Source organism: Pan paniscus, chromosome 9, assembly GCF_029289425.2.
Source record: "Pan paniscus chromosome 9, NHGRI_mPanPan1-v2.0_pri, whole genome shotgun sequence".
Taxonomy (NCBI): Eukaryota; Metazoa; Chordata; class Mammalia; order Primates; family Hominidae; genus Pan; species Pan paniscus.
Genome location: NC_073258.2, coordinates 2,894,946 through 2,922,776, shown reverse-complemented (window position 1 = coordinate 2,922,776; position 27,831 = coordinate 2,894,946). Strand labels below are relative to the sequence as shown.

The 27,831-nt window shown below is 59.3% G+C and overlaps 2 protein-coding genes across 22 annotated transcripts in view; one reads left to right on the top strand and one right to left on the bottom strand.

Annotated features, from left to right (window-relative positions):
- LRRC56 (leucine rich repeat containing 56) overlaps positions 1 to 27,831 on the bottom strand; it is a 45,984-nt gene that overhangs the window by 9,312 nt on the left and 8,841 nt on the right. For 2 of the 18 annotated variants that reach the window (XM_034931820.4, XM_055093902.3), the window contains exons 1-6: positions 7,725 to 9,605; positions 6,473 to 6,804; positions 5,594 to 5,740; positions 4,457 to 4,647; positions 3,696 to 3,783; positions 735 to 795 (exon numbers count right to left, since the gene is read on the bottom strand). In XM_034931820.4, the coding sequence (XP_034787711.1) occupies positions 735 to 795; positions 3,696 to 3,783; positions 4,457 to 4,639 (332 nt within the window). In that variant the 5' untranslated portion in view covers positions 4,640 to 4,647; positions 5,594 to 5,740; positions 6,473 to 6,804; positions 7,725 to 9,605. Of the gene's footprint in view, positions 1 to 734; positions 796 to 3,695; positions 3,784 to 4,456; positions 4,648 to 5,148; positions 5,532 to 5,593; positions 5,741 to 6,472; positions 6,805 to 7,724; positions 9,606 to 13,316; positions 13,471 to 15,917; positions 16,017 to 16,533; positions 16,712 to 24,198; positions 24,366 to 27,831 lie in introns of those variants that run through there. The other 16 variants (XM_034931821.4, XM_055093901.3, XM_055093898.3 and 13 more) reach the window with 14 other exon arrangements.
- Positions 9,749 to 13,082, top strand: HRAS (HRas proto-oncogene, GTPase). 4 transcript variants are annotated; one of them, XM_034931831.4, is made up of 6 exons: positions 9,749 to 9,915; positions 10,947 to 11,110; positions 11,380 to 11,558; positions 11,712 to 11,871; positions 12,569 to 12,693; positions 12,802 to 13,082. In XM_034931831.4, the coding sequence occupies exons 2-5, from the start codon at positions 11,000 to 11,002 to the stop codon at positions 12,686 to 12,688; spliced, it is 570 nt and encodes a 189-aa protein (XP_034787722.1). In that variant the 5' UTR covers positions 9,749 to 9,915; positions 10,947 to 10,999; the 3' UTR covers positions 12,689 to 12,693; positions 12,802 to 13,082. The 4 variants fall into 4 exon arrangements, with proteins under 4 accessions (XP_034787722.1, XP_034787723.1, XP_034787724.1 ...); XM_034931832.2 differs by lacking the exon at positions 12,802 to 13,082 and adding an exon at positions 11,966 to 12,047 and having other exon boundaries at positions 9,780 to 9,915; XM_034931833.3 differs by lacking the exon at positions 12,569 to 12,693 and adding an exon at positions 11,966 to 12,047 and having other exon boundaries at positions 9,785 to 9,915; positions 12,694 to 13,082.

The window sequence follows — 27,831 nt, the reverse complement described above, 5'->3', positions numbered from 1 at the left end:
CTGCCGTCTGGTCCGGGTTCTTTACACGGGCTCTGCTGTGCCTCTCCCGGGGGCTGCCGTCTGGTCCGGGTTCTACGTGCAGGTTCTGGCTGGTGGTTGCTGTTCTTGCCCAAACCCCAAGCTCGTGGCCTCATGGTGCAGCCAGAGTCCTGGGCTGCAATGAGCCGTGCGGGGGCCAGAAGGCCCCCAATCCTTGGTTGGCTTTGGGATGTTCACCAGGGACACCTCAAGGTGGGAGCTCTGGACCCAGGTCGGGGGCACCTTTGTGGAGTTTGCTGGCCACACGACCTGGCATGACTGCCTTGGCCCTGGCCCCAGCTCTGAGTGAGGTGCTACCTGCAGCAGGGGCTCCCACCCATTGCAGACACAAGAGCTCCATGTGTAGGGGTCACACGGCAAGGGGGGGGTACATCTGGGCTGAGCCAGAGGCCACAGGGCATAGGCAGGACCCCCGGGAGTCAGGCTGGCCCAGGACCTCGTCCTTTCAACAAAGACCCTCTCAGAGACCCCCTCACACCTGCCTGAATGTCCCAGGCTCCCCCCACCTGCCCATCCACCCTCCACAGGGTCACGCGGGGTCAGGCAGCCAGCAGGAGGGAGCTCTCTAGACCCCTGGGTCCCTGGTCCCAGCCCAAGTCCCCCCACTCCCACCAAGTTCTCCCCCATCCCTGCAGGGCCTGTCCCATCAGACCCCCTCATGGCAGGGCCCCAGCCCACCCCCCTCAGGCGCTCACCTCAGGGAGCCCAGGTGGCTGCCGTTCAGCTTCAGTTGGTCCAGGTTGGGCAGGTGCACCCCTGTATGGCCGCAGGAGGAGGAAGTTGGCCCGGCCCCTCACCCCTGCCCACCTCTGCACCCTCCTTCACCCCGAGGCATCAGCACCCCCGGCCCCTCACTGCTCGTGGGCCAGCCTCACCACACCACAGGAGGGGTTGCGTGGCACCCAGGAGCTGCTCCAGGGCTGTGGGCTCCTCTGGCCACCAAAGGGGTCTGCTGATTCTATGGGGCCTGGTAGAGGGTCTGGCTCAGTGGCCCTGAGCCCCCAAAGCCTCACGGCTCCGCGCCCCTCGTCTGTAGCCGGTCTGAATGCAGCACAGCATGGAGGGGTGTCCACACAGCAGGGAAGCTCAGACCATTGTCTATGGACTGCAAGAGGCCACTGGGCTCCAAGAGTTGGCTCAGAGAACTGGGGCCAGGCTGGCGTGGCTGGGTGGTACTCCCTTGGCTCAAAGTCTGGGCCCCACCCCCAAGCTGCCTCCACACCCCTCCCCTGGCATCTCAGACCGTCATGCACAGTCGCACACACAACACAGGACCAGATCACTGCACGCCCAGCCTGTGTTTCTGCACAGCCCAAGGCCCCAGGAAAAGGCTCTGTGTTCGGAGTCTTTTGTAGGATGGGGCATACGCCCCTGTGAGGCAGACGGAATCCCTGCATTGTGAGAAGGGGTGCAGAGTGGCTGGGTGCGGTGGCTCATGCCTGTAATCCCAGCACTTTGGGAGGCTGAGGTGGGTGGATTACTAGGTCAGTAGATCGAGACCATCCTGGTTAACACGGTGAAACCCCGTCTCTACTAAAAATACAAAAAATTAGCCGGGTATGGTGGCGGGCACCTGTAGTCCCAGCTACTCGGGAGGCTGAGGCAGAAGAATGGCATGAACCCGGGAGGTGGAGCTTGCAGGGAGCCAAGATTGCACCACTGCACTCCAGCCTGGGTGACAGAGCGAGACTCCGTCTCAAAAAAAAAATAAAAGAAGGGGCGCAGAGTGTGTGGGCACAGGCGCTCCAAGACCATGCCTGTGGGAAGGGCTCGAGTGAGTGCAGATGGCCGCGGGTTAGCCACACACCATGGTCAGGGACTTCACAGGCCATTGCAAAACAATACAAGACCAATCAAGATGGGCCTGGTTCACCTCAGTCAGTTGGAGAAATGCAGACAACCAGCGATCCTGGGTGGGAAGACGCTTCCCTGCTCTAAAGGTCACTGTGGGGCCTGGCGCGGTGGCTCACACCTATAATCTCAGCACTTTGGGAGGCCGAGGCGGGTGGATCACCTGAGGTCAGGAGTTCAAGACCAGCCTGGCCAACATGGTGACACCCCATCTGTACTAAAAATACAAAAATTACTCGGGCGTGGTGGCACACACCTGTAATCCCAGCTACTCAGGAGGCTGAGGCAGGAGAATTGCTTGAATTCAAGAGGTGGAGGTTGCAGTGAGCCAAGATTGCGCCACTGCACTCCAGCCTGGGCAACAAGAGAGAGACTCTGTCTTAAAAAAAACAAACAAACAAAAAACAACAATGAAAAAAACAAAAGACAGGCCAGGCGCGGTGGCTCATCCCTGTAATCCTGTAATCCCAGCACTTTGGGAGGCTGAGGTGGGTGGATCACTTGAGGTCAGGAGTTCGAGACCAGCCTGGCCAACATGGTGAAACCCCGTCTCTACTAAAAATACAGAAATCAGCTGGGCGTGGTGGTGCGTGTTTGTAATCCCAGCTACTCGGGAGGCTGAGGTAGGAAAATTCAACCTGGGAGGCAGAGGTTGCAGTGAGCTGAGATTGCGCCACTGCACTCCAGCCTGGGCGACAGAGCGAGACTCCATCTCAAAAAAAAAAAAAGTCACTGTTGGGACAGCTGGTGACATTTGAATATGGTCTTCAGCATGGCTAAGAGTCGTGTACAGGTGTAATTCCTGACTTTGGCCATCGCACTGCATTTAAGGGAATGTCCTCCCTCTCAGGAAATACACACTGAAGTGTCAGTAGATAAAGGGGTGTTGCATGTCCAACTCTCAACTAGTTCAGGAAAAAGAACAGTGGCCTGATGCGCTGTGCACGCACGGGAGGGAGCAGGGGCCAGCACCACCGTGAACACGGCGAAAGAGAAGGAACCTGGTGGAGGGCGGGGAGGGAGTGTTTTTTGTTTTTTTTTTTTGCGACAGGGTTTTGCTCTGTTGCCCGGTCTGGAGTGCAGCGGTGCAATCTCAGCTCACTGCAGCTTGACCTCCCCGCCTCCTATGAGTAGCTGTGTCTACAGATGCCATCATGCCTGTCTAATTTTTTATTTTTAGACACATGGGTCTTGCTATGTTGCCCAGGCTGATCTCAAACTCCTGGGCTCAAGTGATCCATCCGCCTTGGACTCCCATGGTGCTGGGATTACAGGCGTGGCCCCTGTGCCTGGCTGAGATTATTTTAAGATGAGTTTCAGGAGACACCAAGTGGCACTCAGCACCATTTCGGCCTTTGTTCCTCTGTGATGCTGGCGTGGGTGGGTGGAGCACTGAGCGTGCTGGTGGTACTGGCGTGGGTGTGTGGGGTACTGAGGGTGCTGGGGGTACTGGCATGGGTGTGTGGGGTACTGAGTGTGCTGGGGGTACTGGCGTGGGTGTGTGGGGTACTGAGCGTGCTGGGGGTACTGGCGTGGGTGTGTGGGGTACTGAGCGTGCTGGGGGTACTGGTGTGGGTGTGTGGGGTACTGAGCGTGCCGGGGGTACTGGTATGGTGTGCGGGGTGCTGAGTGCATTGCCCTCTGCCTGTACCTTACACAGACCTCAGGTCAGAGGCCAACCCTAAGGAAGCCAATACGCGGCCCGAGAGGGGAGGACAGCTCTGTCGTCATAACCAGGAAACGTGTGTTGTTTACAGGGAGGCGTGGCCGTGGCCGTGGCCATGGCGGGGTGGGAAGAGGCTCACCAAAGTTCCCCAGGCTGCCCTCACGAGTGTCCACACACATCTCCAGCGCCCTCACCAGCCGAAGGTCATCCACCCGGGCCAGGGCCTGCTGTAGAAACCACCCGGGGGTCAGCGCTGGTCCTGGCTCTCCCCACTTTAGTTCCATCCTTGCTTCTGGCTACAGGACTCTGGGGCTCCCGCTGGAGCAGGCACCGACGTTTCCCTGCCTGGGCCATGTTGGCCCTGGCCTGGGTGGTGGGATGGGAGTGGATGTGACAGGAGCAGAGCTTGTTCTGCACTTGGCTGGGGGGTCATTGCCGGAGAAGGACCTGCCCTGGGGGCTGCCCGTCTCGAGAGACTCCCAGGGCAGACACATCACACCCGGCACCCAGAGCCCGGACCGCGCCTGGCCCTGCCCTGAGCTTTGAGCCATCTGGTCTCCCGCTTGAGTGAAGGACCCCCCTCTTTGGTTGGAGGATAATGGATGCTCAGCCCCTACTTGTGGGTTCTGGCCTGGCTCAGTCCTGTCTGTGACCCAAATGCCTGGGGACGTCTGTGTCACTGAGCACCTGGTGTTCCTGGTGTTTTGGGGCCTGGTAGGGGTCCCAAGGGCAGAGTGGGTGGAGCAGACCCAGCTGCAGGGGCTGGGCTGAGGCCAACCATCAGCAGGCAAGACCAGCAGGAGGGGGACAGAGGGCAGGCTGGACCACCAGCAGGAAGGAGCCCTGGGATGTCACCCCACGGAGGCCTCTGTGGCCACAGCCCCCAGCGCCCACACTCACCAGCCGGGCAGGGGACAGGTACTCTTCCACCAGCTGCTCTCCAAGGCTGTCCCTCTGACTGCCAGGGCCCTTGCTCTGTGGGCAGGGGTTGTGCAGGCCTTGCCAGCTCAGCTCCCGCACCTGGACGCTGGAGGTGCTCGGCCGAGGCCCACGGGATCTGTCCCAGCCTGGGTCCATTCTCATGTCACCTGCTGACAGAGGCACAGTGCAAAGCTCCAAGCTGTTGCTCCTCCTCCTCTGCAGCCCGGCTGAAGCCCTGGCCCAGCCCTCAACCCCCCGCCCCCCTCACAGCAAGCCCTTGGCACCCACCCCCACCCCGAGCCTAGAGAAGGCTCCTAGCTTGGCTGGGCCTCATGAGACCCTTGTCTGCTTAGTTCCAGCCTGGAGGGCCTCACACTCCCCTCCCCCAGCCTTGGCTCGACCCCCTCTGCTTCGTAGGACACCCTCCCTGTGTTTCTGCCCATCCTCAGGGTCCATGCAGGGAGTGCTGGCTTTAGGCCTCCCCACCTGAGGCCCACAAGGGCTGTGAGCCTGGGGTGCCGGGCCAGCTGCCTGTGGCTGTGGGGCTCCCGGCACGGCCTCAAGCTGTGGGCTATGGGTCCTTCTCCACCTGATGGTCTCTGAACCTGGGGTCCAGGATCAGGTCCCAGGCCTTCCCCTACCCCAGCCCTGTGCCAGCCGAGCCCCTTCACCTGCAGGCAGCCGCCCTCTCCTGCTGTGGGTCAAACATCCAGGCAAGGAGGTGGCATGTACCCTCAGGCAGTACCTGCAAGAGTCAGGGTGGCTTCCTGGCCAGGTTACTGTGCCCATGGGAGCCTGGAACGGGCCAGGCTGAGGTCACAACACCTAGAGGTGAGCAGGTCAGCCCAGGACCTGACTATCCACGGGCCCAGCTGGCGAGGAGGAAGACAGAGTCAGGTGTGTGACCGATGCTGGGGTACCTCTGGGTCCCCCGACGCAATGCCTGCTGCTCATCCAAATCCCACTTCCCTCCTTCTCCACAGGGGTCCTCTCTTGCACCCTGTTCTTCCTGAGCCCCTCCCCAGGCCTCTGAGGGTATTGGCGCAGTGTGTCCCTCTCTTGCATCCCATTCTTCCTAAGCCCAGTGTGTCCCTCGACCACGTGCATCAGGCTTACCTGGTGTTGCCCCTTAAAGATGCAGACGTCTGGCGGGGCGCAGTGGCTCACGCCTGTAATCCCAGCACTTTGGGAGGCCGAGGCGGGCAGATCATGAGGTCAGGAGATTGAGACCATCCTGGCTAACACGGTGAAACCCTGTCTCTACTAAAAATACAAAAAAAAAAAAAAAAAAAAATTAGCTGGCGTGGTGGCAGGTGCCTGTAGTCCCAGCTACTCCGGAGGCTGAGGCAGGAGAATGCCATGAACCCGCGAGGCAGAGCTTGCAGTGAGACAAGATTGCGCCACTGTCCTCCAGCCTGGGAAACAGAGCAAGACTCTGTCTCAAAAAAAAAAAAAAAAAAAAAAAAAGGCCGGGTGCGGTGGCTCACACCTGTAATCCCAGCACTTTGGGAGGCTGAGGCGGGCGGATCACAAGATCAGGAGATCAAGACCATCCTGGCTAACGCGGTGAAACCCCGTCTCTACTAAAGATACAAAAAACATAGTTAGCCAGGCATGGTGGCGGACGCCTGTAGTCCCAGCTACTTGGGAGGCTGAGGCTGGGGAATGGCATGAACCCAGGAGGTGGAGCTTGCAGTGAGCCAAGATGGCACCACTGTACTCCAGCCTGGGCGACAGAGAGAGACTCCATCTCAAAAAACAAACAAACAAACAGAAAAAGATGCAGACATCTGCCTCGGCCCCAGGCCCTGGAATCATGAGCTCCAGGCGTGGAGTGAGAAGTGTGCTCAGAGCGTCCAGTGTCCTCCTCCCTGACCACCTTCCTGTGTCTTCAGTCTAGACCTGGACTGATCCCTTGACTGCACTCCCCACCCAGCCTTCCCAGATTTATCTTCCTGATGAGATGAAATCCCTTCGGAGCCCTGTGTGTCTTACTACGTGTTCAGTTGAGGGCCTGCCTCGCCCCAGAGCTGTGGGCTGCACGTGGCCTGGCCTGCGTGCTCCTCTGCTGTCCACAGTCGCAGGAGGGGACGCTCAAATATTTGTCGAAGGAATCCGTGAACAGGCAGATGCACATGTAGCCACTTAGAACGTTCTGGCCATGGCTTTTATCTGTGGACCACGTGTGGACACTGAAGATGCATCCTCTCCATCCCGTCTAGAGCTGCCCCTGTGCCGGGCGAGTTGGCCGGCTGTTGACAGAGGTGGTGGGTGGGAGTGTTGGAGCGGGGCAGTGGCTCAGGCTCTGGGTGCCTCAGTGGCCTGGTCTGGAAGGTGACCATGCACCAAGGATCAAAGAAGTGAAGCCCAAAGCAGAATCTCACGGACTTTCCAGCCCGAATCTCCCCCACTGCCTGCCTTTCTCCAGCCAGTGCAAGGCCCCAGGCCTCACAGCAGAACCCCAACACTGCATCCCCCCAAAGACTCTGGCCACCTCCATCCCAGGCCTGCCAGCCTCGAGCCTCATGGAGGGCATGAGCTGGCGGGGTCACGGGCAGCCCCTGGACACCTATGGGTGACACTAAGGGCTGAGTCAGCTACCCTTGTCTCCTCTGTGCCCAAGAGCCCCGAGCATCAGACTGGTCTGAGCCCCAAGGCCTGGGGGTGCAAGGGGTTGGAGGCTGTGGGATCCAAAGCCCCCATTGAATTCCCACCTCAGACACTGCACCTGGTGTTCTCACCCAGGCCTGAACCCATCCACACACTTCACGGCCCTGCTCCCACCCTGTGTCCCCTCTGCGAGCCCCCGTGCTCCCCAAGTTGGTAACTGGGGGGGGGCCTGTCTCCACACCCCTGCTAGTGCCATTCCCTGGTGGGTAGCCATCACCTCTGGGTCCCCTGCTGCCCTCGCCCCTTCACCATGGGGGCTCGGAAGGCAGAGCCCGCTCCCCTCCTGAGCCCCACCCTGGAACCCTGAGCACCCTGGGTCATTGCCTCTGAGTCTCCCTCACGGGCAGGGCTTGGGGCCCCTCCTGTCTCCTGACAGGGAGCCCTTTCAGTGCAGGGCCAGGGGGTGGTGGAGGCAAGGGTCCTCAGGGGACCAGATCTGACATGCGGGGCCATCACTGGGTCCCCGATGGCTGTGCTGCTTCGTCCCCGCGCCCACGCCTCGGCGCAGGTTCCCTCCTGGCACCGGTCATAGGGCGAGGCTTGCGGCTCCCACCCCAAGGGTGCGCTCGGCTCTCACCTGAGGGCTCAGCCTAGGTGTCCGGCCCTGGCAGCTCGGCCCTGGGCGCCCTCCACCTCCAGGCGCTGTCTCCTACTCCAGGCTGTTCTTCCGGCCGCCGCGGGGTTGCGGCCTGGGCGCCATAGCAACGGGAGCCAGGCCTCATTTGAATACGCAAATATTTATAAGTCGCAGGGGGCTCGGGTTCCGTGCGGCTGAGCCACGCCCCTTAGCAACGGTCGCTAGGGCGGGGCCACGTGGGCTGGCACGTGCGTGGGCGCCCCTGCTGCGGGCGATCCCAGGGGAAGGTGACGCGCCACCAACTCGAGTTGGGTGGGCGCAGGCGCGTCAGGTGCCAGCTTCCTGCGGCTCCGTGCCTGGGCCGTCGCGGTGCACGTGTCGCGTTTCCTCGCGATCCTGGCGCTTCCCACGCGGGGCGGGTAAAGGCGGTCTCTGCTGGAAGCTCGCGCCCACCTTTCCCAGGTGGAAGGGTCGCCCCTGGGGCCGAGGCCTGCCGTCCTGACCTTCGGTTGGAAGTGAGGCCGACGGCAAAAGGAAGCACCGGGGGAAGCGCCCCCGAGGACCAGGAAACACAGACCGGACGCCGGAGCGCACCCGAGTGCCCGGCCCGCGGGACACGCTGCCGCCCGCCGTCCAGTCGCCGCTTCTCACCCGCGTTCATGCGCGTCCGCCCCGAGCCGAGCTCTGACTGCGACTGCGCGGTGGACGGACGGCAGGCGGGACCCCCGGGACCGCACGTGGGTGGAGCCCCGGGTCAGCAGCGACCGGCGCAGGAGGGCGAGGCGGGCGCTGGACTGGGCAGAGGCAGGGTTTGCCTGACTGTAAAACGCCTTTTTTGTTTTGAGACGAAGTAGCGCTCTGTTGCCCAGTGCAGTGGCGCGATTTCGGCTCACCGCAACATCCGCCTCCCGGGTTCCAGCGATTCTCCTACCTCAGCCTCCCGAGTAGCTGGGACTACAGGCGCGCGCCACTGCAGCCGGCTAATTTTTTGTATTTTTAGTAGAGACAGGGTTTCATCATGTTGGCCAGGCTGGTCTTGAACTCCTGACCTCAAGTAATCCACCCGCTTAGGCCTCCCGAAGTGCTGGGATTATAGGCGTGAGCCACCGCGCCCGGCCCTTTTTGTTTTTTAATGAGGATGTATTTCTGATTCCTTTGCAATTTTAAAAAATGTTAAAAACACGTCTTTTTGGGTTTGAAAGAGCTAGGATGTGCGTCTATGTGCTTGGGGTGAGCCCTGGGCACTTCGCTCCCCTGTGGCAACTTGTGGGTACGGTTTAACTGGACCACGCTGAGCTTCTGCAGCGTCGGAACCTCAAGTTTGGGGGGACTGGGCGGGCAGGGTCGCCTGCCACGCAGGCCCGAGTAAGAGGAGAGTGGTGGAGGGGGCGTTCTCACGCCTGGCCCCAGGGCACACGGCTGCGCCCGCCGCCCGGAACCCCACCGGGGCTGCAAGGCGTCCTCGGGGTGGGTTGCGGTGGGAGTAGGGGAGCTGGGGTGCGTGGTGGTAGGTGGGGTGCGCGGACGCTCCACCTGCGCGGAAGGGGAGCCGGGCAACCGGACCCCGCGGCCACCCGGGAGCCCCCAGCTCCGAGCATCCCGCCTTGGTCCCGGCGGATCCCAGCCTTTCCCCAGCCCCTAGTCCCGGGACCTCCGCGGTGGGCGGCGCCGCGCTGCCGGCGCAGGGAGGGCCTCTGGTGCACCGGCACCGCTGAGTCGGGTTCTCTCGCCGGCCTGTTCCCGGGAGAGTCCGGGGCCCTGCTCGGAGATGCCGCCCCGGGCCCCCAGACACCGGCTCCCTGGCCCTCCTCGAGCAACCCCGAGCTCTGCTCCGGTCTCCAGCCAAGCCCAACCCCGAGAGGCCGCGGCCCTACTGGCTCCGCCTCCCGCGTTGCTCCCGGAAGCCCCGCCCGACCGCGGCTCCTGACAGACGGGCCGCTCAGCCAACCGGGGCGGGGCGGGGCCCGATGGCGCGCAGCCAATGGTAGGCCGCGCCGGGCAGACGGACGGGCGCGGGGCGGGGCGTGCGCAGGCCCGCCCGAGTCTCCGCCGCCCGTGCCCTGCGCCCGCAACCCGAGCCGCACCCGCCGCGGACGGAGCCCATGCGCGGGGCGAACCGCGCGCCCCCGCCCCCGCCCCGCCCCGGCCTCGGCCCCGGCCCTGGCCCCGGGGGCAGTCGCGCCTGTGAACGGTGAGTGCGGGCAGGGATCGGCCGGGCCGCGCGCCCTCCTCGCCCCCAGGCGGCAGCAATACGCGCGGCGCGGGCCGGGGGCGCGGGGCCGGCGGGCGTAAGCAGCGGCGGCGGCGGCGGCGGCGGCGGGTGGGTGGGGCCGGGCGGGGCCCGCGGGCACAGGTGAGCGGGCGTCGGGGGCTGCGGCGGGCGGGGGCCCCTTCCTCCCTGGGGCCTGCGGGAATCCGGGCCCCGCCCGTGGCCTCGCGCTGGGCACGGTCCCCACGCCGGCGTACCCGGGAGCCTCGGGCCCGGCGCCCTCACACCCGGGCGCGTCTGGGCGGAGGCGGCCGCGGCCACGGCACGCCCGGGCACCCCCGATTCAGCATCACAGGTCGCGGACCAGGCCGGGGGCCTCAGCCCCAGTGCCTTTTCCCTCTCCGGGTCTCCCGCGCCGCTTCTCGGCCCCTTCCCGTCGCTCAGTCCCTGCTTCCCAGGAACTCGTCTGTCTTCTCCAGTTTTCCGTGGCTGAAAGATGCCCCCGGTTCCCCGCCGGGGGTGCGGGGCGCTGCCCGGGTCTGCCCTCCCCTCGGCGGCGCCTAGTACGCAGTAGGCGCTCAGCAAATACTTGTCGGAGGCACCAGCGCCGCGGGGCCTGCAGGCTGGCACTAGCCTTCCCGGGCACGCCGTGGCGCGCTCCGCCGTGGCCAGACCTGTTCTGGAGGACGGTAACCTCAGCCCTCGGGCGCCTCCCTTTAGCCTTTCTGCCGACCCAGCAGCTTCTAATTTGGGTGCGTGGTTGAGAGCGCTCAGCTGTCAGCCCTGCCTTTGAGGGCTGGGTCCCTTTTCCCATCACTGGGTCATTAAGAGCAAGTGGGGGCGAGGCGACAGCCCTCCCGCACGCTGGGTTGCAGCTGCACAGGTAGGCACGCTGCAGTCCTTGCTGCCTGGCGTTGGGGCCCAGGGACCGCTGTGGGTTTGCCCTTCAGATGGCCCTGCCAGCAGCTGCCCTGTGGGGCCTGGGCCTGGCTGAGCAGGGCCCTCCTTGGCAGGTGGGGCAGGAGACCCTGTAGGAGGACCCCGGGCCGCAGGCCCCTGAGGAGCGATGACGGAATATAAGCTGGTGGTGGTGGGCGCCGGCGGTGTGGGCAAGAGTGCGCTGACCATCCAGCTGATCCAGAACCACTTTGTGGACGAATACGACCCCACTATAGAGGTGAGCCTGGCGCCGCCGTCCAGGTGCCAGCAGCTGCTGCGGGCGAGCCCAGGACACAGCCAGGATAGGGCTGGCTGCAGCCCCTGGTCCCCTGCATGGTGCTGTGGCCCTGTCTCCTGCTTCCTCTAGAGGAGGGGAGTCCCTCGTCTCAGCACCCCAGGAGAGGAGGGGGCATGAGAGGGGCATGAGAGGTACCAGGGAGAGGCTGGCCGTGTGAACTCCCCCCACGGAAGGTCCTGAGGGGGTCCCTGAGCCCTGTCCTCCTGCAGGATTCCTACCGGAAGCAGGTGGTCATTGATGGGGAGACATGCCTGTTGGACATCCTGGACACGGCCGGCCAGGAGGAGTACAGCGCCATGCGGGACCAGTACATGCGCACCGGGGAGGGCTTCCTGTGTGTGTTTGCTATCAACAACACCAAGTCTTTTGAGGACATCCACCAGTACAGGTGAACCCCGTGAGGCTGGCCCGGGAGCCCACGCCGCACAGGTGGGGCCAGGCCGGCTGCGTCCAGGCAGGGGCCTCCTGTCCTCTCTGCGCATGTCCTGGATGCCGCTGCGCCTGCAGCCCCCGTAGCCAGCTCTCGCTTTCCACCTCTCAGGGAGCAGATCAAACGGGTGAAGGACTCGGATGACGTGCCCATGGTGCTGGTGGGGAACAAGTGTGACCTGGCTGCACGCACTGTGGAATCTCGGCAGGCTCAGGACCTCGCCCGAAGCTACGGCATCCCCTACATCGAGACCTCGGCCAAGACCCGGCAGGTGAGGCAGCTCTCCACCCCACAGCTAGCCAGGGACCCGCCCCGCCCCGCCCCAGCCAGGGAGCAGCACTCACTGACCCTCTCCCTTGACACAGGGCAGCCGCTCTGGCTCTAGCTCCAGCTCCGGGACCCTCTGGGACCCCCCGGGACCCATGTGACCCAGCGGCCCCTCGCGCTGTAAGTCTCCCGGGACGGCAGGGCAGTGAGGGAGGCGAGGGCCGGGGTCTGGGCTCTTGCCCTGCAGTCCTGGGCCGACACAGCTCCGGGGAAGGCGGAGGTCCTTGGGGAGAGCTGCCCTGAGCCAGGCCGGAGCGGTGACCCTGGGGCCCGGCCCCTCTTGTCCCCAGAGTGTCCCACGGGCACCTGTTGGTTCTGAGTCTTAGTGGGGCTACTGGGGACACGGGCCGTAGCTGAGTCGAGAGCTGGGTGCAGGGTGGTCAAACCCTGGCCAGACCTGGAGTTCAGGAGGGCCCCGGGCCACCCTGACCTTTGAGGGGCTGCTGTAGCATGATGCGGGTGGCCCTGGGCACTTCGAGATGGCCAGAGCCCAGCTTCCCGTGTGTGTGGTGGGCCTGGGGAAGTGGCTGGTGGAGTCGGGAGCTTCGGGCCAGGCAAGGCTTGATCCCACAGCAGGGAGCCCCTCACCCAGGCAGGCGGCCACAGGCCGGTCCCTCCTGATCCCATCCCTCCTTTCCCAGGGAGTGGAGGATGCCTTCTACACGTTGGTGCGTGAGATCCGGCAGCACAAGCTGCGGAAGCTGAACCCTCCTGATGAGAGTGGCCCCGGCTGCATGAGCTGCAAGTGTGTGCTCTCCTGACGCAGGTGAGGGGGACTCCCAGGGCGGCTGCCACGCCCACCGGATGACCCCGGCTCCCCGCCCCTGCCGGTCTCCTGGCCTGCGGTCAGCAGCCTCCCTTGTGCCCCGCCCAGCACAAGCTCAGGACGTGGAGGTGCCGGATGCAGGGAGGAGGTGCAGACGGAAGAAGGAGGAAGGAAGGACGGAAGCAAGCAAGGAAGGAAGGGCTGCTGGAGCCCAGTCACCCCGGGACCGTGGGCCGAGGTGACTGCAGACCCTCCCAGGGAGGCTGTGCACAGACTGTCTTGAACATCCCAAATGCCACCGGAACCCCAGCCCTTAGCTCCCCTCCCAGGCCTCTGTGGGCCCTTGTCGGGCACAGATGGGATCACAGTAAATTATTGGATGGTCTTGACCTTGGTTTTTGGCTGAGGGTGGGACACGGCGCGCGTGTGGCCTGGCATGAGGTATGTCGGAACCTCGGGCCTGTCCAGCCCTGGGCTCTCCATAGCCTTTGGGAGGGGGAGGTTGGGAGAGGCCGGTCAGGGGTCTGGGCTGTGGTGCTCTCTCCTCCCGCCTGCCCCAGTGTCCACGGCTTCCGGCAGAGAGTTCTGGACAAGCAGGCAGATCATAAGGACAGAGAGCTTACTGTGCTTCTACCAACTAGAAGGGCGTCCTGGTCCTCCAGAGGGAGGTGGTTTCAGGGGTTGGGGATCTGTGCCGGTGGCTCTGGTCTCTGCTGGGAGCCTTCTTGGCGGTGAGAGGCATCACCTTTCCTGACTTGCTCCCACCATGAAATGCACCTGCCAAGAATGGCAGACTTAGGGACCCCGCCTCCTGGGCCTTCACATGCCCAGTTTTCTTCGGCTCTGTGGCCTGAAGCGGTCTGTGGACCTTGGAAGTAGGGCTCTAGCACTGACTGGCCTCAGGCCTCTGCCTCATTGGTGGTCGGGTAGCGGCCACTAGGGCGTGGGAGCCTGGCCATCCCTGCCTCCTGGAGTGGACGAGGTTGGCAGCTGGTCCGTCTGCTCCTGCCCCACTCTCCCCCGCCCCTGCCCTCACCCTACCCTTGCCCCACGCCTGCCTCATGGCTGGTTGCTGTTGGAGCCTGGTAGTGTCACTGGCTCAGCCTTGCTGGGTATGCACAGGCTCCGCCACCCACTCTGCTCCAAGGGGCTTGCCCTGCCTTGGGCCAAGTTCTAGGTCTGGCCACAGCCACAGACAGCTCAGTCCCCTGTGTGGTCATCCTGGCTTCTGCTGGGGGCCCATAGCGCCCCTGGTGCCCCTCCCCTCCCAGGGCTCGGGTTGAGGCTGGGCCAGGCCCCTCTGGGATGGGGACTTGTGCCCTGTCAGGGTTCCCTATCCCTGAGGTTGGGGGAGAGCTAGCAGGGCATGCCGCTGGCTGGCCAGGGCTGCAGGGACACTCCCCCTTCTGTCCAGGGGACACCACACTCGCCCTTCTCTCCAGGGGACGCCACACTCGCCCTTCTGTCAAGGGGACACCACACTCGCCCTTCTCTCCAGGGGACGCCACACTCCCCGTTCTGTCCAGGGGACGCCACACTCGCCCTTCTGTCCAGGGGACGCCACACTCGCCCTTCTCTCCAGGGGACGCCACACTCCCCGTTCTGTCCAGGGGACGCCACACTCGCCCTTCTGTCCGGGGGACGCCACACTCCCCGTTCTGTCCGGGGGACGCCACACTCCCCGTTCTGTCCGGGGGACGCCACACTCCCCCTTCTCTCCGGGGGACGCCACACTCCCCCTTCTCTCCGGGGGACGCCACACTCGCCCTTCTCTCCAGGGGACGCCACACTCGCCCTTCTGTCCAGGGAATGCCACACTCCCCCTTCTCCCCAGCAGCCTCCGAGTGACCAGCTTCCCCATCGATAGACTTCCCGAGGCCAGGAGCCCTCTGGGGCTGCCGGGTGCCACCCTGGCTCCTTCCACACCGTGCTGGTCACTGCCTGCTGGGGGCGTCAGATGCAGGTGACCCTGTGCAGGAGGTATTTCTGGACCTGCCTCTTGGTCATTACGGGGCTGGGCAGGGCCTGTGCTGTGGTCCTGGGGTGTCCAGGACAGACGTGGAGGGGTCAGGGCCCAGCACCCCTGCTCCATGCTGAACTGTGGGAAGCATCCAGGTCCCTGGGTGGCTTCAACAGGAGTTCCAGCATGGGAACCACTGGACAACCTGGGGTGTGTCCTGATCTGGGGACAGGCCAGCCACACCCCGAGTCCTAGGGACTCCAGAGAGCAGCCCGCTGCCCTGGGCTCCACGGAAGCCCCCTCATGCCGCTAGGCCTTGGCCTCGGGGACAGCCCAGCCAGGCCAGTGTGTGGCAGGACCAGGCCCCCATGTGGGAGCTGACCCCTTGGGATTCTGGAGCTGTGCTGATGGGCAGGGGAGAGCCAGCTCCTCCCCTTGAGGGAGGGTCTTGATGCCTGGGGTTACCCGCAGAGGCCTGGGTGCCGGGACGCTCCCCGGTTTGGCTGAAAGGAAAGCAGATGTGGTCAGCTTCTCCACTGAGCCCATCTGGTCTTCCCGGGGCCGGGCCCCATAGATCTGGGTCCCTGTGTGGCCCCCCTGGTCTGATGCCGAGGATACCCCTGCAAACTGCCAATCCCAGAGGACAAGACTGGGAAGTCCCTGCAGGGAGAGCCCATCCCCGCACCCTGACCCACAAGAGGGACTCCTGCTGCCCACCAGGCATCCCTCCAGGGATCCCTCATTGTCCACAACTGCTGGAGAACAGAGGGCTCCGTGTCTGGCTGTCCCACAGTGAGCAGCAGTGAGCGCATCTGGTCTGAGCTGCTGAGACCCCCTCCTGCAGGAACCCATCTTCTGGCACAAACCTGAACTGAGGATCACCCTCTGCCCACACCCACAGGGGCCCATCCTGGTGGCTCCTCCAGTGCCAGGCTCTGCCCCATCAGGGTCTGGGGTCTCAGCCAGATTTCTGTCCAGGGCAGGGAGGCTGCAGAGGGCAGGGCTGGAGAGCACAGCCAAGGAAGGTCGGGTCTGTCTCCTCCCCTCTGACCTCGGACGTCTCGCCTGTCAAATGGCGTGAGTTCGTATCCACCCCACGGGGTCGCCGTGAGGTGAACGAGACAGTCATTTGCATAGTCCGTGTGGAACAGGCGCCCGCTGAGTGCTCAGGGATGACCCTTGGCAGCCACGTGGAGGCCAGCGCAGGCCACCTGTTAGTGACTGTCACCATACCATGGGGGAGGGCAGCTGTGTTGAGACCCACCTCTCACCTTCGGACGCAGAGCCCCGCCTCGGACACCCACTGTGTCTCCAACTGCTCCGCACACGGCCGGCACTTGGCACCGGTGACGTCATGGGGTGGCTGCACACATCACAATAGGGCCCCGCGCAGGTCAGCTGGGCCTGGAGTCGGCGTCCTCCACCCCCTGAACTGGCAGCATGTGTGTGCACGTGTATGTGGGTGAACGTGTGCGTGTGTGTGTTTCTTCTCCAGCTAGGCCTGGCTGCCCCACTCACGTGCACACAGGTCCTTGTCACTGTCACCCCCGTGGCTCGAGACAATCGTCAGAGCACCCGTGGAGGCACCACACTCAGCCCTCTCCACCCGGGGTGGTCCTGGGGATGCAGACGCGGGGAGGGGGCTGGCCCCCTTCCTCGGTGGACTCAGGTCTTTTGTAAAGGGCTGGATTCAGTGTCCCTCTGTCTCACCTTCTTGAGCCCTGCTGGGTGTCATGAATGTCCCCCCTTGCTGGAGGCCCTGAGGACAAGCCCCCTGCCTGAGGTCCCCTAGCAGCCAGCTGACCAGGTCCCACTGATTGACAGGCCCTGCTGGGCTGCCGAGGGGGTGGAGGAAGCCTGGGGGGAGGTGGGGGACTCACCTGTGTGACGTCAGCTTCTGTCCCGGGCACCGCCTGCCCGTCGGATCACATCCCTGCTCAGGACTTGCCACCAGCTGCCTCCTTACGATGGAGCGATGGAGCCCTCTGATAGCTGAGAGTCGGCCACAGCGATCCCACAAGGCCACGCGTAAACTCTCCAACATCCATCCAGGGAGGCCTGGATAAAAATGTAGGGTTTCAGGCCGGGCATGGTGGCTCATGCCTGCAATCCCAGCACTTTGGGAGGCCGAGGCGGGTGGATCACCTGAGGTCAGGAGTTCAAGACCAGCCTGGCCAACACGATGAAACCCCGTCTCTATTAAAAATACAAAAATTGGCCGGGTGCGGTGGCTCACGCCTGTAATCCCAGCCCTTGGGAGGCCGAGGCGGGTGGATCACCTGAGGTCAGGAGTTCGGGACTAGCCTGACCGACATGGAGAAACCCTGTCTCTACTAAAAAAATACAAAATTAGCCGGGCGTGGTGGTGGATGACTGTAATCCCAGCTACTTGGGAGGCTGAGGCAGGAGAATCGATTGAACCCAGTGGGTGGAGGTTGCGGTGAGCCGAGATCGCGCCATTGCACTCCAGCCTGGGCAACAAGAGCGAAACTCCGTCTCAAAAAAAAAAAAAAAGACCAAAAATTAGCCAGGCGTGGTGGCGGGCGCCTGTAATCCCAGCTACTCGGGAGGCTAAGGCAGGAGAATGGCGTGAACCTGGGAGGCGGAGCTTGCAGTGAGCCAAGATAGCGCCACTGCACTCCAGCCTGGGGGACAGAGCAAGACTCCATCTCAAACAAAACAAAATCCTTACCCTATCGTTTTGCCAAGTGCATGACTCTCTGCTGTGAGGCAGTCAAACTCAGAAGCAGAAAGTAGGGTGGCCGTGGGCAGGGTCTGGGGAGGGGAGCTGGGAGTTGCTGTTCAACTGGTAACAAATTTCAGTCTGGGAAGATGCGTGAGTCCCAGAGTTCACTGCGCAAGGTGCTCGTGGTTAGCAATGCCACACGGCACATTGCAAATTTTTTTTTTTTTTTGAGATGGAGTCGATGTTGCCCAGGCTGGCATGCAGTGGCACGATCTCAGCTCACTGCAACCTCCACCTCCCGGGTTCAAGTGATTCTCCTGCCTCAGCCTCCTGAGTAGCTGGGATTACAGGTGCCTGCCACCACGCCCGGCTAATTTTTTTGTATTTTTGTGGAGACGGGGTTTCACCGTGTTAGCCAGGATGGTCTGGAGCTCCTGACCTCATGATCTGCCCGCCTCGGCCTCCCAAAGTGCTGGGATTACAGGCGTGAGCCACCGCACCTGGCCAGTCCCAAAATTTCTAACATTAGAAGATTGGTGTGTGTGCCTGTGCATTTTTGCTGAACAATATTTCTTTTTTTTTCTTTTTTTAGATGGTGTCTCGCTCTGTTGCCCAGGCTGGAGTGCAGTGGCATGATCTTGGCTCACTGCAACCTCCGCCTCCCAGGTTCAAGCAATTCTCCTGTCTCAGCCTCCCCAGTAGCTGGGACTACTGGTGCCCACCACCGTGCCTGGCTAATTTTTGTATTTTTAGTAGAGACAGGGTTTTGCCATGTTGGCCAGGCTGGTCTCCAACTGCTGACCTAAGGTGATCCACCCGCCTGGGCCTCCCAAAGTGCTGGGATTACAGGCATGAGCCACCGTGCCCGGCCACTGAGCAGTATTTCTTTGTAGGGATGTAGCACAGGTTGTTCACCTGCTAAAGAATATTTAGTTTGCTGCCAGATCTTGCCTGTTACGACTGGAGCCTCCTCCATAGGCATTTGTGTACCGTGCCCCCCGAGGACGTAGACTTTCAGTTTGTTAGGGGAGACACTGGGGGCGGGGTCGCTGGGTCCTGTGGTGTGTGTCTGACTCTGCACCTGACTCTCCAGCGTCAGGTGGAGATAAAATAAAATAAAATAAATAAATAAATAAATAAATTCCTGACCTCAGGTGATCCACCCGCCTCGGCCTACCAAACTGCTGGGATTACATGCATCAGCCACCGCGCCCAGCCTGGCTGATCTTTTTTTCTTTTTTTTTTTTTTTTTTTGAGACGGAGTCTCGCTCTGTCGCCCAGGCTGGAGTGCAGTGGCACTATCTTGGCTCACTGCAAGCTCCGCCTCCCGGGTTCACGCCATTCTCCTGCCTCAGCCTCCAGAGTAGCTGGGACTACAGGCGCCCGCCACCACGCCCAGCTAATTTTTTGTATTTTTAGTAGAGACGGGGTTTCACCGTGTTAGCCAGGATGGTCTCGATCTCCTGACCTCGTGATCTGCCCAACTCGGCCTCCCAAAGTGCTGGGATTACAGGCGTGAGCCACCGTGCCTGGCCTGATTTTTGTATTTTTAGTAGAGACAGGGTTTCACCATGTTGGCCAGGCTGGTCTCAAACTCCCGACCTCAGGTGATCTGCGTGCCTTGGCCTCCCAAAGTGCTGGGATTACAGGTGTGAGCCACCACGCCCGGCCCCAAGTTGTCTATTTTTTTTTTTTTTTTGAGACGGAGTCTTGCTTTGTCGCCAGGCTGGAGTGCAGCGGTGAGATCTTGGCTCACTGCAACCTCCACCTCCTGGGTTCAAGCGATTACCTTGCCTCAGCCTCCTGAGTAGCTGGGACTACAGGCAGGCACCACCACACCCAGCTAATTTTTGTTTTTGTATTTTAGTAGAGATCGGGTTTCACCATGTTGGCCAGGATGGTCCTGATCTCCTGACCTCGTGATCCACCCGCCTCGGCCTCCCAAAGTGCTGGGATTACAGGCATGAGCCACCATGCCCCACCAGTTTTTATATTTTATACTTATACAAGATTGTCTCAAAATGGATCATAGGTCTGAGTTATGACGTTTAGGTCAAGATTCATTTTTCTGCATAAGAATGTCCAGTTGTTCCCACACTGCTTGTTGAAAAGATCTTCCTTTCTCTTTTTTATTTTATTTTAATTAATTAATTAATTTTTTTGAGACAGAGTTTCACTCTTTTTGCCCAGGCTGGAGTGCAATAGTGCGATCTCGGCTCACTACAACCTCCGCCTCCTGGGTTTAAGCGATTCTCCTGCCTCAGCCTCCCGAGTAGCTGTGATTACAGGCACCTGCGACCATGCCTGACTAATTTTGTATTTTTAGTAGAGACGGGGTTTCTCTATGTTGGTCAGGCTGGTCTTAAACTCCCGACCTCAGGTGAACCACCCGCCTCGGCCTCCCAAAGTGCTGGGATTACAGGTGTGCGCCATCGCGCCCGGCCAGATCTTCCTTTCTCTACTGAATTGCTTGTGTACCTTGGTCAATAATCCATGAGCCATATTTGTGTGCGTCCGTTTCTGGGATCTCCATCGTCTTCCCTCGGTGTGTGTCTGCCCCTTCTCCAACACCAAGCTGGCCTCACGCTGTCACTCCACAGTCAGTGTAACATTGGGTTATGTGAGTCTTCTTTCATTTTTCCACATGTGGTGCATTTAGAATCAGTTTGTCTAAATCTACAGAAAGTCCTGCTGGGATTTTGATTGGAATTGCAATGAATCCATAGATCAATTACCGAGAACCGATACCTGTATGATAGTATGTCTGCATGTAAGAATGTGGTATGTCTCTCCATTTATTTAGGTCTTTAAATTTTTTTCTTCAGATCTTGTAGTTTTCTTTTTATTTTGTTTATTATTCTTTTTTGAGACAGGATCTTGCTCTGTCACCCAGGCTGGAGTGCAGTGGCACAATCTCGGCTCACTGCAACCTCTGCCTCCCAGGTTCAAGTGTTTCTTCTGCCTTAGCCTCCCGAGTAGCTGGGACTACAGGCGCGCGCCACCACACCCGGCTAATTTTTGTATTTTTACAGACAGGATTTCACCATATTGGCCAGGCTGGTCTTGAACTCCTGATCTCATGATCCACCTGCCTGGGCCTCCCAAAGTGCTGGAATTATAGGCGTGAGCCACCGCGCCCGGACCCCCAACCCCGGCTTTTTTTTTTTTAGATGGAGTCTCTGTTGCCCAGGCTGGAGTGCAGTGGCACAATCTTGGGTCATTGCAACCTCCACCTCCAGGGTTCAAGCGATTCTCCTGCATCAGCCTCCTGAGTAGCTGGGATTATGGGCGCCCACCACCACATGTGGCTAATTTTTGTATTTGTAGTAGACATGGGGTTTCACCATGTTGGTCAGACTGGTCTCAAACTCCTGACTTCATGATCTGCCCGCCTCAGCCTCCCAAAGTGCTGGGATTACAGGCATGAGTCACCACGCCCGGCCCCCAGATTGCTTTTTAAAACTAGATATTGCTGGGCGAGGTGGCTCATGCCTGTAATCCCAGCACTTTGGGAGACCAAAGCGAGCAAATCACCTGAGTTCAGGAGTTCGAGACCAGCCTGGCCAACATGGTGAAACTCTGCCTCTACTAAAAATACAAAAATTAGCCAGGCATGGTGGTGCGTGCCTGTAATCCCAGCCACTCAGGAGGCTGGGGAGGGAGAATCGCTTGAACCTGGGAGGTGGAGGCTGCAGTGAGCAGAGATGGCGCCATTGCACTCCAGCCTGGGTGATATAGTGAGGCTCAGTCTCAACAAAACAAAACAAAAAACTATATATTGTTGTTTTACAACAGTAATAGATTATCTCTGTACATAGAAGATATATACAGAGACCAGCTTGGCCAACATGGTGAAACCTCGTCTCTACTAAAAATACAAAAATTAGCCGGGCGTGGAAGCACATGCCTGTAATTCCAGCTACTTGGGAGGCTGATGCAGGAGAATCGCTTGAACCCAAGAAGTGAAGGTTGCAGTGAGCCAAGATTGCGCCACTGCACTCCAACCTTTGCGCTTTGGAACGAGTGAAACTCTGTCTCAAAAGAAAAGAAAATGTATACAGAGAATGTCAGAATTTATTTACCAAAACAAAACAAAAAAAGGGCAGGTGAGGTGGCTCACTCCTGTAATCCCAGCACTTTGGGAGGCCAAGGTGGGCGGATTGCTTGAGCTCAGGAGTTGAGACCAGCCTGGGCAACATGGTGAAACTCCATCTCTACAAAAAATACAGAAATGGCCGGGTGCGGTGGCTCACGGCTGTAATCCCAGCACTTTGGGAGGCCGAGGTGGGCGAATCACGAGGTCAGGAGATCGAGAGTATCCTGGCTAACACAGTGAAACCCCGTCTCTACTAAAAAATACAAAAAATTAGCCAGGCGTGGTGGCGGCCGCCTGTAGTCCCAACTACTTGGGAGGCTGAGGCAGGAGAATGGCCTGAACCCGGGAGGCGGAGCTTGCAGTGAGCTGAGATCGCGCCACTGCACTCCAGCCTGGGCGACAGAGCGAGACTCTGTCTCAAAAAACAAAACAAAACAAAACAAAACAGAAATCAGCCAGCCATTGTGGTGCGTGCCTGTAGTCTCAGCTACTCTGGAGGATAAAGTGAGAATCACTTGAACCCAGGCGGTTGAGACTGCAGTGAGCCGTGATCGTACCACTGCACTCCAGCCTGCGTGACTGAGCAAGACACTCTTTCAAAAAAAGAATTGATTAATATGCTCGGACCATTTGCATTTAATGTAATTATTGATATATTTGGATTTAGATTTTTTTATTTTTCCATTCATGCTATTTGTTTCCTGTATCTTATCTTCCCTTTTCTGCCTTCATTTGGGTTATGTGAGCTGTTTTGGGCAGCTGATTTTAATCGTTTTTTTTTTGAGACGGAGTCTAGCTCTGTCACCCAGGCTGGAGTGCAGTGGCGTGATCTCGGCTCACTGCAACCTCTGCCTCCCAGGTTCACGCCATTCTCCTGCCTCAGCCTTCCGAGTAGCTGGGACTACAGGCGCTCGCCACCACGTCCAGCTAATTTTTTGTATTTTTTAGTAGAGACGGGGTTTCATCGTGTTAGCCAGGATGGTCTCGATCTCCTGACCTCGTGATCTGCCCGCCTCGGCCTCCCAAAGTGCTGGGATTACAGGCGTGAGCCACCGCACCGGGCTGTAATTGTTTTTGAAAATATCTCTTGGCTGGGTGCAGGGGCTCACACCTATAATCCTAGCACTTTCAGAGGTTGAGGTGGGCCAGTTGCTTGAGCTACGAGTTCAAGGCCAGCCTGGAAAACATGGCAAAATCCCGTCCCTGCCAAAAATACAAAAATTAGCTGGGCATAGTGGTGTGTGCTTGTAGTCTCAGCTTCTCGGGAGGCTGAGGCAGGAGGGTTGCTTGAGCCCAGGTGGTTCAGACTGCAGTGACCTGTGATCATGGCACTGCACTCCAGATGCCTGTCTCAAAACGCACAAAGCAAAGGGTAGGAACAGGCAGGACCAAGCGGACTAGTACTTGGTGAAATGCCAGCTAGACCCATGGTGAGTTACCATTTCATATTCTCATGACTAGGGTGGGGACAGGGAGGCCTGAGGCAGTCGAACCAGTGGCTAGTGAAGGTCTGGAGCAGGGAGGGAGCCTGTGCCCTGGGGCGGGAGCGTAAACTCTGAGAGCCACTGCTGGGGGGCGATTGGGCCTGGCAGGGCGTCTGCCCGGTGTCTGGGCACACAGAGGTCCGGAGTACGCTGGCAGTGGCAGTGTTTGCATAAAGTCAGACAAGACGAGAGCATCGGTGAGTAAATGCCGGTGTTCAGGCTGCGGAGCAGTCAACAGCAGCTGAGATGAATAACCGACGCGGTCTCAATATGGACAATTCCCACCCCAATTCTGTTGAATGGAACCAGCAACTGGCGGGCGGGTGCGCATTGCGCGGCGTTTCCAAATTGTTCAGAGGCGCAGGAGAGGCCCTCGCCATCTGGGAAGGCGTAGGGGTGAGCACGGCCTCAGGGAACAGGAACGACGGAGACAGAACTCAGGCGGCAGAGGCCTCCAGGAGACCCTGGATGGAGGGGAGAAGGCGACTCGGGGGGCTCTGAGCATGTGTTTAAGAGGAGAGGTCAGGCATGGGGCTCATTATTTTTAAAAAACCTGTTTGTATGTTTGAAATATTCAATACTAGGCCGGGCGCGGTGGCTCATGCCTGTAACGCCAGGACTTTGGGAGGCTGAGGTGGGCGGATCATTTGAGGCCAGGAGTTTGAGACCAGCCTGGCCAACATGATGAAACCCCGTCCCTACTGAAAATACAAAAAAATTAGCGGGACGTGGTGGCGCGCGTAATCCCAGCTACTTGGGAGGCTGATGCAGGAGAATCGCTGGAACCCGGGAGGCGGAGGCTGCAGAGAGCCGAGATCGCACCATTGCACTCCAGCCTCGGCGACAGAGCGAGATTCCCCATTAAAAAAAAAAAATCAGTAATAAATCTCATCTGTGTATCAGCCCACGTTCTAATAAAGCTCACCTGTGTATCATCAGCCCACGTTCTAATAAAGCTCACCTGTGTATCATCAGCCCACGTTCTAATAAAGCTCACCCGTGTATCAGCCCACGTTCTAATAAAGCTCACCTGTGTATCAGCCCACGTTCTAATAAAGCTCACCTGTGTATCAGCCCACGTTCTAATAAAGCTCACCTGTGTATCAGCCCACGTTCTAATAAAGCTCACCTGTGTATCATCAGCCCATGTTCCTTTATGAAGAAACACGGAGATCTAAGGAATGCGCGCGGCTCAGGGGTGAACTGCGGGTGATTTTCCCTCTTCTTATTTGTACTTGTATGTTCTGAAAATGTCGTCTAGCTTTTGGGTCGTTCTTACCTGAGAAAAGCCAGACAGCAGGTTTTTGGCGGAAGGACCGGTTTGCACAGCGGACACACGGAGCTGCCCTCGCGGCTTTCGGAGAAGCCTCCCCCCTGCGGCGCCTCGCGCGCCCTGGTAAGCGCGCGGCGTCTTCGGGCCGCAAGTTTCCCTCGGCTTGGGGGCGGGGTTTCCAGGTCACGTGACCGGGAGACCCCCCCCCCCCCCCCACCCCGTCCCCCAGAGCCGCCGGCAGAGGGCGCCCGAGTCTCGGCCTCGCTCCCGCTTTCAGGGCGGCTCCTTCCTCGCGCGCCGCCGGCCACGTCCAGGAGGGGGCGCCGCGAGTCCTGTCCGGCGGCCCCGTCGTGGGCAGCCCGGGGCCGGCTCCTGGGCGTCCGGTTCCGCGCTGGCTGCGTTTCCTGCCTCACCTGCTGGTGTCGGCTCGTGCTTGCCTCCTCCCCCGGGTTATGGGAATGGAATACGGTCTCCAAGTAATAAAGTGAACAGGCGGCCGGGCAGGGTGACTCACGTCTGTAATCCCAGCACTTTGGGAGGCCGAGGCGGCCAGATCACGAAGTCAGGAGTTGGAGACCAACCTGGCCAAATGAAACCCCATCTCTACTAACAATACAAAAAAAAATTAAAAAGCTGACCTGGCGCGGTGGCTCACGCCTGTAATCCCAAGCACTTTGCGAGGCCGAGGCGGGTGGATCACGAGGTCAGGAGATCGAGACCATCCTGGCTAACACCGTGAAACCCCGTCTCTACCAGAAATACAAAAAATTAGCCGGGCGTGGTGGCGGGCACCTGTAGTCCCAGCTACTCGGAAGGCTGAGGCAGGAGAATGGCGTGAACCCGGGAGGCGGAGCGTGCAGTGAGCTGAGATGGGCCACTGCACTCCAGCCTAGGCGACAGAGCGAGACTCCATCTCAAAAAAAAAATTTTTATTATTATTATTTTTTATTTATTGATCATTCTTGGGTGTTTCTCAGAGAGGGGGATGTGGCAGGGTCATAGGATAATAGTGGAGGGAAGGTCAGCAGATAAACACGTGAACAATGGTCTCTGGTTTTCCTAGGCAGAGGTCCCTGCGGCCTTCCGCAGTGTTTGTGTCCCTGGGTAGTTGAGATTAGGGAGTGGTGATGACTCTTAACGAGCATGCTGCCTCCAAGCATCTCTTTAACAAAGCACATCTGGCACCGCCCTTAATCCATTTAACCCTGAGTTGACACAGCATGTTTCAGAGAGCACGGGGTTGGGGGTAAGGTTATAGATTAACAGCATCCCAAGACAGAAGAATTTTTCTTAGTACAGAACAAAACGGAGTCTCCTATGTCTACTTCTTTCTACACAGACACAGTAACAATCTGATCTCTCTTTCTTTTCCCCACATTTCCCCCTTTTCTTTTTGACAAAACCGCCATTGTCATCATGGCCCATTCTCGATGGTCGCTGTCTCTTTGGAGCTGTTGGGTACACTTCCCAGACGGGGCGGCCTGGCAGAGGCACTCCTCACCTCCCAGACGGGGTGGCCGGGCAGAGGCGCTCCTCACCCCCCAGACGGGATGGCCGGGCAGAGGCGCTCCCCACCCCCCAGACGGGGCGGCCAGGCAGAGGCGCCCACTTCCCAGATGGGGCAGTTGGGCAGAGGCACTCCCCACCTTCCAGACAGGGCGGCGGCTGGGCAGAGGTGCCCCTCACTTCCCAGGTGGGGCGGCCGGGCAGAGGCGCCCCTCAACTCCCAGATGGGGCAGCCAGGCAGAGGTGCCCCCCACCTCCCAGACAGGGCAGCTGGGCAGAGGCGCCCACTTCCCAGACAGGGCGGCCGGGCAGAGGTGCTCCTCACCTCCCAGACGGGGTGGCAGCCGGGCAGAGGCTGTAATCTTAGCACTTTGGGAGGCCAAGGCAGGCGGCTGGAAGGTAGAGGTTGTGGCGAGCTGAGATCATGCCACTGCACTCCAGCCTTGGCAACACTGAGCATTGAGTGAGCAAGACTCCGTCTGCAATCCCAGCACCCCAGGAGGCCGAGGCGGACAGACCACTGGAGGTCAGGAGCCGGAGACTAGCCCGGTCAACAGGGCGAAACCCCATCTCCTCCAAAAATACAAAAACCAGTCAGGCGTGGCGGCGCACGCCTGCAATCCCAGGCACTTGGCAGGCCGAGGCAGGAGAACCATGGGAGCCCGGGGCAGGGAGGTTGTAGCAAGCCGAGACCACGGCAGTACAGTCCAGCCTCGGCAACAGAGGGAGACCGAAGGGAGAGGGAGAGGGAGAAAAAAATAATTAAAAAGCTTTATAAGCCTGCTGGATTCTGTCAAATGCCTTTTCTAAGTCTACTGAAATGATGATGTATTTTTGTCTTATTTTATTTATTTAGAGACCAGGTCTCACTATGTTGCTCAGAATCCTCCTGCTTCAGCCTCCCAAAGTGCTGGGATCACAGATGTGAGCCACCACGTCTGGCCGTCTTTTTGTCTTTTAATCTGCTTATATGGTGAATTCCATTGGCTCATATTTCATGTTGAACCAGCCTTGCATTCCTGTGATAAATTTCACTGCGTCATGGTGTGCACTTATATTTGTATTATACATATATGTGTGCTCATGGGCCTGTGTTTCAGTGTGTGGCAATGCAGTGGGCCTACAATCATCAAAACAGCTCTGGAAAACAATGGTCAAGTGAGAGGGCATTCTATGCCTGGCTTCAAGATTTGGGGTTTTTTTTTTTTGAGATGGAGGCTCGCTCTGTCACTCAGGCTGGAGTGCAGTGGTGTGATCTCAGCTCACTGCAGCCTCTGCCTCTGGGGCTCAAGTGATTCTTGTACCTCAGCCTCCCGAGTAGCTGGGATTACAGGCGTGTACCACCATGCCTGGCTAGCTTTTGTATTTTTGGTAGAGACGGGTTTCGCCATGTTGGCCAGGCTGGTCTTGAACTCCTGGCCTCAAGTGATCCACCCACCTCGGCCTCCCAAAGTGCTAGGATTACAGGCGTGAACCTTTGCACCTGGCCCAAGATGTGTTATAAAGGTTCAGAAATCCAGACAGTGTGGCATTGGTAACAGGATAGACAAATAGATCAGTGGAACAGAATAGAGGATCGAGAGTAGACCCTCACATACATGCTCAACTGATTTTGAAATAAGTGTAAGCAAATTCAGCAGAGAAAGGAGAATCTTAGCAACAAATGGTACTAGAATGACGGGGCTACACATATGAATGGAAGCTTCAATCTATACATGACAGTACATATATAAATCCATTCAAAATTTACTATTAATTTTTTTGAGATGGAGTCTCACTCTCTCGCCCAGGTTGGAGGGCAGTGGCACAATCTTGACTCACTGCAACCTCCGTCTCCCAGGCTCAAGTGATTCTCCTGCCTCAGCCTCTTGAGTAGCTGGGATTACAGGTGCCCGCCACCACACCTGGCTACTTTTTGTATTTTTAGTAGAGACGGGGTTTCACCATGTTGGCCAGGCTTGTGTCAAACTCCTGACCTCTGGTGATCCACCCGCCTCGGCCTCTCAAAGTGCCAGGATTACAGGTGTGAGCACTGTGCCCGGCCTCAGAACTTATTATAAGCCAAAACGTAAGGCCTACAACTGTAAAATGTGCGTTAAGAATGAAAAAGAGGATGTCAGTGTGACTTGGGTT

Coding starts and splice junctions, on each gene's coding strand:
- HRAS (XM_034931831.4), top strand. CDS start 11,000: ATGACGGAATATAAGCTGGTGGTGGTGGGCGCCGGCGGTGTGGGCAAG. Junction 11,111..11,379: donor AATACGACCCCACTATAGAG/GTGAGCCTGGCG, acceptor GTCCTCCTGCAG/GATTCCTACCGGAAGCAGGT. Junction 11,872..12,568: donor CCTCGGCCAAGACCCGGCAG/GTGAGGCAGCTC, acceptor CTCCTTTCCCAG/GGAGTGGAGGATGCCTTCTA.